At 41.2% G+C, this 16,755-nt stretch overlaps 1 protein-coding gene across 4 annotated transcripts; it reads left to right on the top strand.

Moving 5' to 3' along the window:
- The first annotated feature begins 823 nt into the window (after window positions 1-823).
- Window positions 824-15,731, top strand: ammecr1 (AMMECR nuclear protein 1). Of its 4 annotated transcripts, XR_013647308.1 has the most exons (7): window positions 856-2,418; window positions 4,986-5,096; window positions 5,807-5,921; window positions 6,428-6,528; window positions 8,858-8,948; window positions 9,046-9,142; window positions 11,372-14,953. XR_013647308.1 is itself a non-coding variant. In XM_023962852.2 (6 exons), exons 1-6 carry the CDS (start codon window positions 1,940-1,942, stop codon window positions 11,484-11,486), a joined length of 1,008 nt encoding a protein of 335 aa, XP_023818620.1. In that variant the 5' UTR covers window positions 824-1,939; the 3' UTR covers window positions 11,487-15,731. The 4 variants fall into 4 exon arrangements, 3 of the variants coding, with proteins under 3 accessions (XP_023818620.1, XP_078786454.1, XP_078786453.1); XM_023962852.2 differs by lacking the exon at window positions 6,428-6,528 and having other exon boundaries at window positions 824-2,418; window positions 11,372-15,731; XM_078930328.1 differs by lacking the exons at window positions 9,046-9,142; window positions 11,372-14,953 and adding an exon at window positions 8,095-8,182 and having other exon boundaries at window positions 6,473-6,528.
- Window positions 15,732-16,755: the final 1,024 nt, after the last annotated feature.

The following is a 16,755-nucleotide window of genomic DNA, read 5'->3' as shown; positions in this document are numbered from 1 at the left end:
TTAAACTTTGATTGTAGAGAAGAAATGAATAATTTCTTCTTTACCAAAATGTGACATTAAGTCTTTGATATATTGGAACAGTGAGAGAAATAGCCTGGAGCAAGATTCATTAGATTTGCAAGCGCTTCCATAGGGACAGTCCAGTGTGAACACCGTGGGCCAGACGTGTCACATTCCCGCTGAAAACAGCATTGGAATGGAGCGGAGCAGGGACCTTGTGGCCCACCCAGTGTATTTTCTGTCACAAATACAATCATTTTCAAGCTGGATTTTTCTTTTCACCTGCTATTGAATCCAAATGATTTGAACAAAGAAATACTCAGAAATGCTCATTCTAAAGCTTAATTTTCTTTATATTTGTCCTCCATCACCAGAAAAGTGTCACGAGAACATGTTAAAAAGACCAAAAACACATTTTTTTATTGGAGTGGGTCTAATGTACACTGTGTTAGCTCTGCACCCTAGATGGTGGAGGTATTTGATCCTACAAAGCATCAACCGCAGAATAATTTCCAAGATATTTATGTCCAGCCCCAGCATGATTCCAGATGAGATGTGGTCATGAGGCCATAGCTCTGCACATTCCCTGAGACCGGCACAGATTTTTTTGGCCTCTAAGCAGAAAGTCCTTTCTGATGATCTCGTGGAAGTCTGCGCGTAATCGAAGCTCTAAATCACAGAGCGGTGCAATGCTCTGAGAGGCGCATTTCACAGTCAGTGAAACCCCTACCGGCTCCTCTCCCCACTTCACGAAGTGCGGGACCCATTACTTTTTCCATGCACGCAGCGTACGCACGAGGACGTCACGGGCGCGCATCCTTCCACTGCACCGTAGATTTCTCCACAATTGCAAACTTGATACCCCTGAAAGCAACGCATAATGTGTAGCAGCTGAGCGCAGAGCCGTTTCAGAATCCGGCTCCGGCGTGCACACGACACCGATGCCCACAGCCTGATCGCAGGGCTTTTCTTTTTTTTCCCCCCAAACCCGGACAGCACAGAACTGTAGCAGCTGACAGACGGATGCGGAAGGAGTGGTTCCAAACCCAGCGGATTTCTGCCGGTTCGGGGACTAGAATGCTCCTCTGTGTGCATCCCCACCGACGGATGACAGCCTCCAACCAGACCTGCCCCGAAAACTTTCAGCTCTGCGTTTGAGGAGAGGGGAGGGATGTGATTGAGATCTGCTTTTTGGTTATTATTTGAAACGCAACAGTCACGATGCAGGTGCAGATTGTGGGCTAACGGCACAGAGATGACGCGCTGCATGGTGCCATACCAACTCCGCATAGATAGTCAGATGCCATTTCCCGTGCGTTTGCCTCAGCGTCTGGAACCGGAACTCTGGCGTTCTGGGCCTGTTGTATAATTAGAAGTTGGCGAGGCAGTTGCTAGAATGGCGCAATGAGAAGCGACGCCGTCTGAGACACTGCGCGCAATCTGTGAAGCTTATGGGTCCTGCGCACTCGAGCTCTCAGCTCCCGGCTTCCACTTGGAGAGGCGCGCTGCGGCGGGGCTACGGCGCACCGGCTGTTGGCTTCACATCTGGACCGCGCGGGTGCTGTCATCTGCGGCCTGTTTGGACCGTGTTTTCCCTGAACTCGTGTGCTTTCAAGGCCGCGGACTAGGGGTCGTTTTGGATAAGGGGGTACAGATTTAGGCTCGGCCTTGCTGTTGTGGCGGCGGCTCAGAGCCTGACCGGCTCCTCCTGCTATGGGCTTTTGTGTAGTGAAATCACGTCTGTTTTTAAAGACAACGCTCCAGTGACACTGCAGTTTCCCATCACAGCAGCCATCGTCTGAATAAACAAATAAACACATAAATAAACCGGTGAAAGTGGAGTTTTGTCCGTCGAACGTAATCAACGCAGTGGGATTTCTACGTCTGCTCGGCGTTCCCCCCCACCCCACCCCACCCCACCCTTCCCGCGGTGACGGTTATGGGTCGGAAGCGGTGTGTCGGTGCAGATTGTTCCAAGATGGCGGCCGGGTGCTGCGGGGTGAAGAAGCAGAAACTGTCGGGATCTCCCGGGTCGGGGGGTCCCGCCGGGGTGGGGGCGGGAAGCGGGGTGGCAGGAAGCGGACATTGCGGTTCGGAGTTGGGGATTGGCTCCTCCGCGACTGTTGCATCTACGGCGAACTTGAGCCGAGTCAACGGCCTGGGGGGAACCGTTAGCGGCGGCGGCGGCAGTAGTGGCTGTGGCAGCAGCGGCGGTGGCACGAACGCGCTGTCTCCAGCCCCGGCCGGTTACAATACATCCGGCCTCTCCCCGAATCTCAGCCCGGGACCAGGTTCAGGAAGTGGCGGCAGAAAAATGGTGGTCTCGGCGGAGATGTGCTGCTTCTGTTTTGACGTGCTTTATTGCCATCTGTACGGATACCAACCTCCGAGAACACCCAGGTTTACAAATGATCCCTAGTGAGTATTTGTTCTGTCTTTTGTCATTTAGCTGCATGCCAAAGCTAACTCTAGTTTTATTTGTACATGTTCTAATTGGGTTCTGGTTCTTCTAAAGTCTCGGAAGCACAAACTGTCACATCCAAACTATATTTAACTTTCGTGAATTTAACTTAAAAAGCTCCCTAAATGGGCTAAGTTAGAAACCGGGCCTAGTCGAAGTAATGGCTCAGGCCTACAACTAAACAAGCGCTCCACGTTATTTAACAATGCAAACACATTTGCAAAATGTGTTACAGACTTACGCGTAGTATTATTTTTGAAATTATTGTCAGAATTTGTCAAAGAAGTTGACTTTATTTTAATATTCCATTGAACAATTCTTGCTTTGCTTATTTAGCATAATGTTTAGCATCGGTTACCCACCATAAACTCTAAAGGAAAACCGAAAATAACATCAAACATTTCTTTTAATTTATCATTTACACGTAAACATAACACGATAAATATAAAAAAAAACAACCTAAAATTAATCTTAATAATTAAGCCGGGTGTTTTTTTTAATCGTGCAAAGCTATCCTCAGTGTTAGCTAAAAGCCGAACTAGCATTAAAGTAAAAGCTAATCCAGTTTGTAGTTTATTACACTTAGTAAGCAGGTTTCATCAAAGTCCTTCTGATGTATTTGTCAAAAAAAAAAAAAAGTAATTTAGACTTTCAGGGTTCATCTGGGTTCGGCAAGTTCGTCGTCGAAGTCAGAGGGGTACAATTTCAGCTGAGTCTAGCATTGGCCAACAAAGAAAAGGTGGTACTTGCTAAATAAATCCTTGGCAGTTCTAAGCTCTCCTAATGCAATTGGGTTTTTTAGCTAAGCGTGATTGGAACGTTGTTCAAACGGAGCATGCGGTGTTTGTGACGCCATCTGTGTAACATACATGACATCTTCTTAGTAACTTCTTAGTCATGTGGAGGCTTTTGTTCTCAACGGTTGTTCCGGCCTCTCTAGTAAAACATTTTGTCCCCAACTGGGTCTCCACGAGTCTTTTTTTTAACACTCAAGAAGCTCAAAGTTGAATATATCAGCTGCCAGATTGATTATAAAAGGAAAGTTTGATTCAAATAATGCTTTATTGATCATTTAAAACGTTTAAAAATATAGTAACAACATAATTATGGGTTCATGAATAAGAAAAGCACGAACTGTGGTCTTTTATCTTTAGGGCAGATTTTAAAGTAAAGTACAACAAGCTAAGTACTTCTTTATGGATATTGAAGTAGTAACAGAAATGTTATAAATTTTGGATAACTTCATGTCACAGTTAGGGTGCAGCACCCTACTGAAGAACCACATTAGTGTCAACTTCTGTGGGAAAACCACAGCACTCCAGACAACATTTTTGTCTAAGTAGTCGGGGCTGGATCGACTGGATCGACTCCACACGGTGAGAAGTGTTGAAAGCTCATGTGAAAACTGTGTCAGGTCTGAGACATTGGTAGTTGTGGTCTGCAGTGTCCTCGACACGTCCTTCACTGGGGGGCATTGTCAGATTGAATTATTGAAGCACTAAAACCAACTCGGGCATCCGTCACAGACACAGTCTTCTTTAGCATGAGTTCATAAAAAAAAAACAAGCTTCAGATTGTCAGAAGTCATTTTTTCCTCTGGTGATGCTTGCATACTACTCTCTAAATTTGCTGTATTTAGGCTGTTGGTGACATTGTTTTTTTTTTTTTTTTTTTTATCAAACAGCCAATTTAAAGTCACTAACGCCTCTAATCTTTATTTTCAAAATAAATCTTTCAGACGGCAGGAAGTAGAAAGTATTGCTGCAGGTTTCTAAGCGTAAAGGCAAAGCTTACTGGCCTGCTGCCTCCCATTTGTCTTGGAAAAGATAAATAACCAGATGAAACCTCTGCAGTCCTTCTTTAGGTAAAGGCTAAAATCTGTCCAGTGTCCTTTTAGGTAACATAAATGACTTTAAGTCAATTTCAATGCATGTTTAAGGGATAAAGTGTGTTCAAATAAACAATGAATTGTGTTTTCTATTACATTAGGCTCAGATTCTTTGTCTATGTGAGCTACTGGTTAAAAGCAGCTTCAATAAAGCAAAACTTTAGTTATATTTCAGTGGTCTAAACCAATGGAATATTAAAGGAGAGGCAAAAGTAATAACTCGAGACATTTGTTCAAAGCGGTTGTATTAGGTGAAAAAGATTGTTTATAGTTTTAACACACTAATTATATTCAACTTAGCCTCCTTCTCTGCTGTCTACATTTCTGTTTCTAACGTCTAAACGTGAAAGGATGCTTGTTTCAGTGCAGCACTTAGACGGGTTAGATGCTGTCATGAGATAGTGATCACTTACAGTTCATATAGAAGATTCTTAGCTTTTCACCGAAACTCACCTCCATTAAAACAAGAAAACCTGTGTAGCTACGTAAAAATGCAAGAGAATAAGTTAATTCAACTCTACTTGATGAAGAGACGGTAACAATAGTTCAAGGAGTTAAAGGAGTTTGCCGTGGAGTCTCATCTCTAACTGCAAGAAGCCCGTTGTCGCTGATCTGCTTTTCCTTCCTGTCTTTCAGTCCACTGTTTGTCACTTGGAAAATAGGCAGAGACAAACGGTTGAGGGGTTGTATAGGTACATTTTCTGCCATGAATCTGCACTCAGGACTCAGGGAGTACACCCTTACCAGGTAAGCAACCACTCCAAAGAATAGTGCGACTGCAAAGAATTCAGGTCCGATTATAGACCCACTCCGATCAGCTTTTGATCTGTTGTTAAAATCGTTCTTAGTGGTCTTTAATTATAATTGTGGCGTTTGTAGGCAAAATCAAAAATCCTGTCGTTTTCTAGTTTCTGCAGAGCAGCAGCAGTTCATTAGAAATCCTCCTCTGAGTTTTGGGTGGGACCATTAACACGAGCAACCCTGCCCTCCATCCCCTCCCTGTTGCTGAGGCCCTCCCAGCCTATTTTCTGCATCACAAATAATCCCCTTTTCAAACTGCGGTTTGTCATCTGCTCCTAATTCATATCGATTTGAATAAATTAATACTCAGAAATGCAATTCTAGGCTGAATTTTCTTTATAAATGTCTTCCATCATGAGAAAATGCCACAAGAACATGTTAAAACACAATTTTCGTCGGAGTGGGTCTTTAAAACATAGAATTCAGTTTAATGGATAAAGTAAATGCATATGGGAAATACATGCTTAGTCATTAAAGGATGTGGATTTTGTAGAATGAATGTCTATATGTGCAGTTTTAGTTTTCAGCAAACATGACAGCATTGTTTTAAAAAAATGTTCCAGACATTTTTTATAAAAACCCAGCCATTGGAGCCTTTAACAGCTTTCTCTGGTTCTAGTCAGTGTTGTTTTTTTTCTTGTCCTTTGTGTCTGCAGTGCCCTTAAAGACAGCCGCTTCCCCCCTATGACAAGGGATGAGCTGCCTCGACTCTTCTGCTCAGTGTCTCTTCTCACCAACTTTGAAGATGTCGGTGATTACCTTGACTGGGAGGTGAGAGGAGCTCTGAAGAGGGGCAGCCTGGAAGCGGAGCAAAGCTCTTCTGCTTCTGCTGGGTTTCTGCAGGACAATAAACAGCACTTCAACTCAAAGAGAAAATTATATGGCATTAAAAAACAGCAGCATTCAAAAGGATCAAAAAAGAATGATTAGATATTACCAAAATCAAATTTTAGGGGATATATTTAAAGGGAAAAGCTGTTGGTCTCAAATATTTTAATCTTTTCCAAAGAAAAATTGTAATTTTTGTTGCACATATACTGTTTGTCATGGAATTGTCAAGAATAGTTCTAGTTGGGTTGAAAAAAAGCTGTTAACTACAGAACCCTGAAGCTCTGTAACTGTAAGGAGGGAAAATCACGAGGAATCTCATCACTTTTTAGCTCACAGCCTACAATTCCACAATAAGTGATCATTTGCGAGGCAGTCCTCGCTCGACATCAGTGTCTCTAAAGGACCGTAGACCTAAAACGCAGCTGTAGGGTTTACTTTCTTTTCAGGGGTCTGTTGTTTCCAGCTGTTACTGTCAACTGTCTGCATTCCAGCATGTTTGGTCAACATGTCTCCTTGGGATCAGCGCCCCAAGAGGAGCCATGAATTGGTAATTCTGGATGCAGGAAATTAGGGCTGTCAACGATTAGTCGACGTTGTCGACTAATCGACTATTAAAAAGCGTCAACGCTAATTCGGTATTGTCGATGCGTCTATTTTCTTTTTTCTTTTTTTTTCCATTTCGGTCTCATGAACGCGCATAGAGCCGGTTGTGTTCACATTGGAGAAGCGCCAGACACACTGGTAGCAACGGGGAGAAGATTCTTCTTCTTTTGTGTATTTACTGTTTCTTAGCACTCGTCCGCCACCAATAATAGGAAGTGGCTCGGAAGGCAAAGTCAAAGTGATGCAAATCCTGGAAATGTTGCTCCAGACATTTTGTTTTCACAGCTCTGTTCCTATAAATTTCCATCTTGGTTTCGTATTAATCCGCCCGGACACAAACCGCAATCATTATTGTCTCCCTCGTGATCATGTTTACAACGGCTGGCACTTCCGTGTTTTGAAGCGGATGCCACCCACACGGCACTAAATCCGAGTCCCCGATTGGTCACGTTACTGCGATTCTGCGTGAAAATGTTCAACCGGTTGAACTGTCCACCCTCGATCAATGAATGCCTGTTTTTACGTAGAGCTCGCGACCGGACTAAAAAACCTGCGTAGCAACACGCAATCACGGGCATTCTGGGCGCGGAAGCCTGAAACTCTGGTCTACGCCATTTACTGTAGACTGAGGAGGAGCCAATGCACACCAGAGATGGCTGCAACACTTACACAGAGCATCCTTGTTGTGTTTCTGAAAGGAATGAGACCTGTTGGATGAAGAGGATGGATTTAGACATGAGTGGGGTGCTGCACCCTGGCTACCACCTTAGTCACTTTTGCAAACTAATGGAGGAAAATGATTGGAGAATATTTTACCGTTCACTAATTGCAAAAGTAAAACCCATGTTCATAAAAATATGTTTTGCTTACTATTTCTATGGGAAGTTTAGACGATGATTTAGTGCAGGGATCAGGAACCCATGGCGTTTGTGGTGCTAGCATTTAGCAGACCAGGGACCTTAAACTTTCTCTATCTTTTACAAGGGGGAATTGAAATTCGTGAACTGTATATGTAAAGTTTCAATTTCTGTGAACGCACCAAACGCAGTACCTTACATGACGCGAACCTCCACAGACCGAATACCAGCACTACTACTTTTTGTAAAAAAAAAAATAAAATTGGCCAATCGCTTTATGCAAGCAACCGTGGATTAATCGAAAAACATAAAATAATCGTTGACTAATCGACTACTGAAATAATCGTTAGTGACAGCCCTACAGAAAATGTATTGATGCAAAAGTGAATTTTGTTTATTATTGAAAAGTTTTCTCTAAATATTTGTCTTATTTAAGGCTTGTGTGTGCACTCCAATAGGATTGTGTTTGTTGTGTTTCTGCCACAACAGATTTCTGTCAATACGAACAATTGAAAATTGAGGCTGCTTCTGGTAGTTTCATTAATTTTCTGCGTTTTAACCAAAACAAACGGAAGCAGTTTAAACATCATTTTTACTCGTTATAATTCTGTTAGTGGATTCAGCAGTGCTTTGTTTTTATTGGATCCCTGCAGCAGGAAACTGTTTTCTAACGCGATGATTCGTTTCAAGCATCACTCCTATGAAAACGCCGATACTTAAAGACCCACTCCGATGAATTATGTGAGTTTGGTGTTTTTAACATGTTTTTGTGGCATTTTTCTGGTTATGGAGGACATGTATAAAGAAAATTAAGCTTAAAATAGCATTTCTGAGTATTTGTTTATTTCAATCGTTGTGTATCAGTAGCAGACAAAGACATTTTTGTTGCACTGGTAATATTTGGTTGGGGTTTTTGGGAGCTGTAAGCTAGTGGCAGAGTGTAAACACAGAGCTCTCAACAACTGGGAGTGGAAGGGGGTGGGATTGCTTCATGCCAACAGTCCCGCCCACAACTCAGAGGTGAATTTCTGATGAACTCCTGCCTCTCTGCAGAAACTGTCCTAGAAAATGACTCAGGTTTATTGATTTAGGCTAAAAACGGCATATTCATAATTAAGACCACTGGAAACACTTTAAAAATAGATCAAAAGATGATCGGAGTGGGACTATAAGCAAAACTTCAGTCTTAGGTTGAAAATTTAGATTAAAAAACTTTTAAACTCTGAATTAAATCTGAATAATATGTGAATCAAAGGAAGGCATGACTTTGTTATTCTGAATTGAAGTTATTCAGAAAATAGGCATGAAAACCCCTGCCTTAAAAGTCAGTCAAAGAGGGATTTTGATTCACTTGAATAGAAGGAATGTCTGTGCTTAAGTCTGTTCTTTCATGGTGTTTTTGTTTCTGGTTCTCAGGTGGGTGTTCATGGTATACGGATAGAGTTCTTTAATGAAAAAGGATCAAAACGCACCGCCACCTACCTACCAGAGGTCGCTAAGGAGCAAGGTGAGAACACGCTTCCCCTCCAAATGTGACGTGAGGTGAAGACGAGCTGATAGATGATGATGATGATGGAGGCTTTTTCTGTCGTTTGTCTTCACAGGTTGGGACCACATTCAAACCATAGATTCCTTATTACGAAAGGGAGGTTACAAAGCTCCCATTACAAATGACTTCAGGAAGACTATTAAGTTAACCAGGTAAAGAGACATTTATTCTTTAAATGATAATCCTGATCCTTCAATTTAGAACGCTGTTCTTTGTTTGGCTTCTTTTGTTTGTTTGTTTGTTCTAACCTAAAATATTAGTTATAGAGTTTTTATTTTGAAAGGTCATTAAAGCAAAAATAAAAAATGATTGAAGTTTATTTTAAATCATACTTTTCCAAAATGGACCAATTATTTATTTATATATTTATGAACCTTGACAAATTTAAGCTTGAAATTTGAGTGGATGCTACTCGGCTTTATCACAGCAGATTCATTAAAAAAATATCTTTGCATTATTTGTACAGTTTTTTATGATCAGAAGATTGATATATCTTGTAAATATTATGTGAATCCGGACCGTCCGGCGGTGGCGTGCCTCTCGTCCGGGCGCCGGTGTTTGACTCGGGGCTTGGGTCTGACCCTGGCACACCTGGGGGGAGGGGGCAGATCCCTACATGGCATTTTGGTCGGAGCTTCTCCGTTTGAGAAATCATTCAACACTGTATGGTGTTAACAATCTGTCTGGTTTATAATTTCACTGATACATTTTATAGCATGTGAACTGTATCAGATTTATATGAATATCTTCAATACATATCATTGTATTTCTATACAAAAATGTGTAAATTCAAATTTCAATTAAATCAAATCGAGTGGATTCAAAGAAAAAAGAAAATTGTGACTGGAATAGATCCGGGCTCTGGTGAATTGAATCATTGCTGATACCCGGACCTTTTTATCAGCTGTGGTTTTTCAGTTTCAGCACACAAACGTTAACCCTGTGTGACAAACTCTTTGTGCTTAACGGCTGAATTGAAGTGAACTCACCTTGAACCTCCTAAAATCCACGATTGTTCAGTGATTTATCGAGCTTAAAAACCTTACGTAGAAATGCTGAATGTGATTTGGCTGATTTACACAACTTCTCTGAGTTACATTAGTAATGGATGGAGAGTGCAGAGCACTGCCACTTCCTGCTACAGCCACGGCCATTTCTGCCAGAAACACTTTTCAGAAAATAGTTCCAGTTACAACATTTTTTTATTTATTGTTTTTGTTTGGAACAAAATAAAACCAGAGAGGAGAAACCAAAGCTGACAACAATTCATATAAATAAAAAAAGGAACAGACAAAATTATTGGAACATTGGTTGCTTTTCAAGCATGTTATGCTCCTGCAATTTGTATGGAGACACAGCTGTGGTTAGTAACAGGTGTGGACAATATAGGAATCACACCTGCAGCCTTTTCAAATGGAGGATAGAATTTGTATCATGAAGAAGCATGAGGAAAACATAAAGGTGTGAAAAGGAGTCTGGGCATTTGTGAGAAAAATATGAATGCTTAAAGCTGCTCAACTGTTTACTATATCAGCAAGGGGTTTATAGCCCACCCCATAAAAAAAAGAGTAGAACAAATAAAACATGACAGGAAAAGCTTGTGCAGTTACCTTCCAAACAGGTTCAAGCTGATGGAATGGACACTGATGCTGTGGTTGGAAACCCAGGAGAGGACATCACTGCGTAAAAAAGCCAGACTGTTGTTGGTTCTAAGAGAGCGTTTTTGGACAGATGAGACTAAAATGGAGCTTTTTCATTCATGGTTAATTGGTAAATGGCGTCAAGTCATGTTTTGATTTGGTTTTACTGTTCCCGGTCGTCTTTTGATTATGATTATGCCATTTTGAACAAAAATGAGAAAATCTGACATTTTCTAGGACAGTTTCTGCAGAACAGCAGGAGTTCATTAGAAAATCACCATTGTTCTTTCCCTTCTTTGTTGCAGAGAGCTCTCTGTTTACACTGTTACCTGCTAGCTTACAGCCCCTCACACCCCCAAACTAACATTTCTGCTGTAACAAAAGATGGCGAGCGATATTGGAGCTATCCGGTCGTACAGTTTTGAGCCACATTCCAGCTCAGACAAGGAAAGCAAAGACATAAATTACATTGATTTAGCCGTCTACAAGTTTGTCTATAAGCTCCTTTTCAAATAGCATTTTTTCATCTGCTCCTGATTTTACAAAGATTTGAATGAAATACTCAGAAATGCAATTTTAAGCTTAGATGTTCTCCATCATCATGAAAAATGCCGTGTTAAAAACTCCCAAAATATCATTTTCATTGGAGGGGGACTTTAAATAACAGAAATATATATACGATGTATCACCCGTTTAGATCTAGTGTGGTTTTACAAACACTCCTTTTTTTTTCCTTCCCAGGTACCGTAGCGAAAAGATGACAATGGGTTATGCAGAGTACATCGCCCACCGCCAGCACCATCACTACCAGAACGGCATTGGGCACCCTCTACCCCCCTACAACCATTATTCCTGACAGCGAGCCGCATGACCAATCATTGGACCTCTCCGAGGACCTTTTCCCAGGAGAGCCCGCCCCCTCCTGGTCTAGCTATTTCTACTACTGTTCCATTTTATGATGATAGTTTCCGTTGCCATGCTGGCCGTCTCCCAGACGTTGACATGGCAACGGGTGGCAACAGAGCATCATTTGATTATGGCAAGAAATCCATGCATTTCTTCTCCTTTGCCTGTGGTTAAGTTTTTGCAGCATATGTATGACAATAACCCCCTCCCATTCATATATCCAAAACATTAAACCAACATGGAATAATATTAATGTTGTGTATTTTCAGCAAACCCAATTAGGTGTTTGATTCTGTGGATGGAAAGAAGTCTTTCTATTGGATTAGTCTGGTACTCTGGCTACACTTTAACAGAAGAAGAAGAAGCTTTTCCTTCAGTTTCTATCTCTTAACCATCCAAACTTGTAATGTAGCAAGAAAACTGCAGTTTCTCAAAGGCTGTGTGGCTCGGATGACTCTCAAAAAAAGAAAGAAAAAAAAAAAAAGAAGAATTTTGGACTTGTTGTAGTGTTTTAACTCTAGTAGTCTCCATGTAGGAACAATGTTATGGAATATGTATACTTCAAAGTGTAGATAGGATTGAAACCAGTCTTGGCTGGTGGGGTGTTTTGATTATCACTATGGTTTCTGTGTGTGGATATAGATATTAATACAGGATGAAGACCGGTAAAAAAAAAAAAAAGGAAAATTGAGAATTTTGGTGTGTATTTTTGCAGGGGAAACTTTGGCAAGCTTAAAGTAACCAATCAAAGATCCCAGAGTTTGTTCATTTTCTGATTGTCCGGGTTGACTGGGGGAGCTCAGATGAAATTACAGGATCACTAAATCGTTTTTTCTCCCCCCAGTTCAAAACCTGCGGACTCTTGGAGTTTTTTCGCAGGGAATCTCTTGACAGGGAGAAACTGAAACCACTTAAGCCATATTCTCTTGATTCCAACACTTGTGGTTTTAGGTGTTTGCGGTTGGTAACCTGAGGTGGATTTCAGCGGCCGGTCTAGTCTGGGTCACCTGGCCCGTGTCATGTCCCTCTTGGGCGTGTCGTCTTGCCTTTTCAGATTAAAGCTAACCATTGTCACTCGTCCACAATGTGATGATGGATTTCTAGAAAACTAAGAAGGAAAAGAAAAAAGCCGGTCTCTTGGAATGACGATTCCTTCCAGACGCACAAAGGTGGTGATGGTGTCGGCGTGCTCGTGTCATTTTTGAAGTGCATAGAAGCAGTGATGGATTTAGTTGTTGAAGCACCACCTCCTCCTTGACCCTGACCCCCTCCCTCCCCCAAGCCCGTGTGCTTACAGCAGAGAATGTTATGATTGTTAGTCCGTTTTGTCAGCTGTTGCGCAGCAGGAAACGCAGCGAGAAAACTGCGGCTTGGAGTGTTTTGCCTGAACTTGTGTGTGTAGGGGGAAAAAAAGCCATCGACACCTGAGCGGCTGTACGTTAGGCTTGTTCAACTTTAACGAATGTTTGAACCGTAGCGATTGGAGCTTCTGTCTGTGCTGTAACTGGAGGTTCATTTTTTTTTTGAGAGGTTCTCGTTACTTGACCAACACCGTTCGTGGTAACAGCCTTTACTAACTGACAGGTTCTTTTTTCTTTATGCAAAAACGTCAAGGGCTTTCGGCACTCCATCCACAGTCACCCGAAATGATCCAGACTTCAGTTGTGTTGCCTTAAGTAAATTATTTATTTAGCGGTGGGCCAGCAGATGGCGCTGTGACTGTTCCTCGCCAATTGTTGTGAGGACCGCAACGCTTCCTTGAAGCTAAACACGCAAACTTAGACTTGGCTGGTTCTGGTCCCACAATCCGTGGGGACCTAATGAAAGAAAACGACAATAAATGGACACTACACAACGAGGGACAGTCGGGCGTGGATTTCCTGGCCCATTAAATACAGCACAACCTGAGTATCTCTGCTGCAAAACCAAATTGACCATGCTCTTTTACATATGTCTTTGTATACACATGCAATGTATTGTGTTGCATGTATGTATGAGTATGAGACCTATGGTTTTATCCATGATATATGCTTGATCTGTGGCTTAGACACTCTTATTAACCATTAAGAGATTTTAAAAAAAAAAGACAACTATGGTGCTATCGGACCTCATATTGGGGTGGTCACAGCTCATGACTGGTCATGCGGACTCATTAATCATATCATACTTAAAGATGTAGGATTTTCTCTCAAAGGCGTCGCTGTGAAAGGAGTCATGACGGCACATTTTCATACCGACGGATCAGCCTCTTTGATGCGGAAAAGCTCTGCTTCGGAGTGGGACGTGGTGGACTTTTTGGGATCAATTCCCTGTGGGAAAACCAGACATTCTTAATTCGAATTGAGGAAGGACGGCACAGGGGGCTACAGAATGTACTGTTGATGGTTGGTGTCGTTTCACAGTGATGCATGGAGAGAAAGTCCTACATGTGTTCACTTTTACTCTCCTTGATATATGCAGATCTGTTCAACAGGTGTTTTTTTTGTTTTGTTTTTGTTTTTCTTCTCTATCAGTCAACAGCCCTGCAGGTTTGAAAGGACACGAAGTCATATGTTATCCCCTCTTCCTCGGTTTCACTGTGGCCCAAAGTCATGGCCGGGTTTGTCGACGTGAGAATCTGGGACGGTAGTAGCGATCCTCGTCTGGAGATGGGACGCTGTGTGCTCATATTGGTTTACAGAACAGGTTTTCCTTTTCGCTGCTGAATCATTTAACCTCTGAACGAGCAAGACAGCCTCTTGTTTTTTTTTTAATTTTTGTTATACCATGACGAAGGAGATCTAGCGTTTTAAGGGTAGAGCGCGCAGGATGCCGTTCTGGTTCTGCACATGTTTGTAAAGCATCGATACCTCATGGGATAACAGGAGCGACGGGTTTAGACTGTTGTAGCAGATGCTGTGTTTGGGTTGTTGCCAGGTGTGAGTCGGGCATTTCCTGCGCGCTCGCTCTTGTTTATCGGTGGAGCGCTCGACTTCTACCTTTGACTGAACCAAATATGCCAGCGGCCACGCCCAGATGCTGCTCTTCTTCTGGTCCGGCTTCCTGTCCTTCCAAAAACCAACCCTGCTATTGACTAAATCTGTGTTCTTTTTTTTCTTTTTTTTGGTTTTTGTGCGAGTTATTACCTGTCTTGTTACGCAACCCTGTAATTCAATGACGTCATTCATTGATGCCGTCTTAAGGTCAAACTTGGCATCAAGGCGGCGAATTACGGTTGCAACTTGTTACTTGTTTTGTTATTATTAGGATTATTATTGCTCTAATTTTCATAATTAAAAAGAAAATCCCATGTTGTGCCTCCTAGCTTTGTGGGTTTATAAATGTTTTTTTTTCCCCAAAGACCAGCAGTTATACTTTGTATACAAGATGAATTTTGTTTCCCTTATTTTTTATGCCATTAAAAGTAAAAAAGAATAAGCCTGTTTTCTTTACTCTGGACCCAGTAGCTGCACTGGTATACAATCGCACTGATGGATGAATAAAAAAAATAAAAAAATAATCAATAGTAATAATGATAATGATGAATAAGAACTTCAATAAAATGGTGTTTAAAGCTTTTGTTATAAAAAAAGAAAAACAACAAAAAAGACTGTTTTTGTACATCAAAATAAATTCTTTTCAAAGGAATATTTTGGATCTAGTTTCAAAATTATTTTAGGGGTTTTCTATGTTAAGAATATTTGAGACACTTGACTTCTAAGAAGTGTCACTGTACAAAAAGACATTTTTTTTTGTTGCAGTGCTCCAATGGGCTGGGAGGGTTACCTGGTGTAACTCCTCATACCAACTTTTACTTGGATCTTTTTTTTTTTTGTGCTGAAATTCAGTTTTCTCAGAAAAAAATGATGGAAGTAATGTTAACCAGGAATTTTCCATCCACACCCTGTAGAGCTAGGCCCTCAACCCTTTCCTGTTGAATTTCTGTAAGTGTATTGGAACTTAAAATGGGCATTTTTTTCTAATATGGCTCTGGATGGAGGGAAAAACAACGAAAAAAAAACGAGGAATTTACAAAAAAAAATAAAATGGGCAAAATGCAAAAAAAATTGAAATGAAAATGTGGGAATGGATGGAAAACAAATCTATATAGATGGATTATTTAAGTATGTAAGCAATGGCTGTGAAGAAAATGTAGTTTTAAACCTTGTTATTACCTTTTAAAATCATTTATTCAATAAAAACAAATGCCGATGAAGAGCTGATGTGTCATTTTCTTACATCTACATCAAAACTCTTGAGTCTTTTTTTTTTTTTTTTGGTCACATCAGGTTCATTTGAGCACCTTGATTCTTTAACTCTTGTGCTATCCTAGGCACTTTAACATTGGGAGTTGGGTCATCTAGACCCACTAGACAGTGCTCTGAACCTTTTTTCTTCAATGATTTGTGAACCTCACTGGTGTCCATGGATTACATGAAATCTTTCCACCTTTATCCACCTTTGTCATGGTAGGGAGAACACGTCAATGTAAGGGTGGGGTCATCTAAGATAACACAAGGATTAAACGTGTCGTTTTGTTTTATGGGTGTGTGTTTCGTCTCTTGTGGTTGAGGTTTACCTATGATATAAATGACAGGCCTCTCTCATCTTTTTAGCCCTTGTGCTATCTTAGATGACCCCACCCTTACATTGACGTGTTCTCTCTACCATGACAAAGGTGGAAAGATTTCATGTAATCCATGGACACCAGTGAGGTTCACAAATCATTGAAGAAAAAAGGTTCAGTGCACTGTTGCCAATGTCCCAATGTCAAAGTGCCTAGGATAGCGCAAGGGTTACGTGGGAGAACTTGCACAATTGGTGGCTGAATAAATACTTCGTCCCACTGTATTTTTGTGTGTGAATGTCGTTTTTGCTTTTAATTTTTTAATCGAAAAATGTTTTTATTACATAACACACTTTAGGTTATGTATGAATGAAAATAACTTTATAAATAAAGTTTCATTTGGTTTGGAAGTAGCTGTTATGAGATGGAAAATAAAGGGGAAAACATGGTCAACAACAGGACTGAGCTGCTAGAGACCCTCCCTAGAAAAAAAAAGGAACCCACCTACCATAAAACTACCACCTCCACTCTGAACTCTTGACAGAATTATGATTTTAGCTCCAAACTTAACTTTTTCCTCAAAAAGAACACATTTTCACACATTTGGTGCCACCTACCACTTTGGCCTATACCTGTTTTTTTTTTTCTTTAACCCTTGTGCTATCTTAGATGA

The sequence above is a fragment of the Oryzias latipes genome, chromosome 14 (genome assembly GCF_053564925.1).
Source record: "Oryzias latipes strain Hd-rR chromosome 14, Olatipes_Hd-rR_3.1".
NCBI lineage: Eukaryota > Metazoa > Chordata > Actinopteri > Beloniformes > Adrianichthyidae > Oryzias > Oryzias latipes.
Note: the sequence above shows the minus strand (reverse complement) of the source record. Positions and strands in the feature narration are given on the sequence as shown.

Coding starts and splice junctions, on each gene's coding strand:
- ammecr1 (XM_023962852.2), top strand. CDS start 1,940: ATGGGTCGGAAGCGGTGTGTCGGTGCAGATTGTTCCAAGATGGCGGCC. Junction 5,097..5,806: donor AGGGAGTACACCCTTACCAG/GTAAGCAACCAC, acceptor TTGTGTCTGCAG/TGCCCTTAAAGACAGCCGCT. Junction 5,922..8,857: donor GTGATTACCTTGACTGGGAG/GTGAGAGGAGCT, acceptor TCTGGTTCTCAG/GTGGGTGTTCATGGTATACG.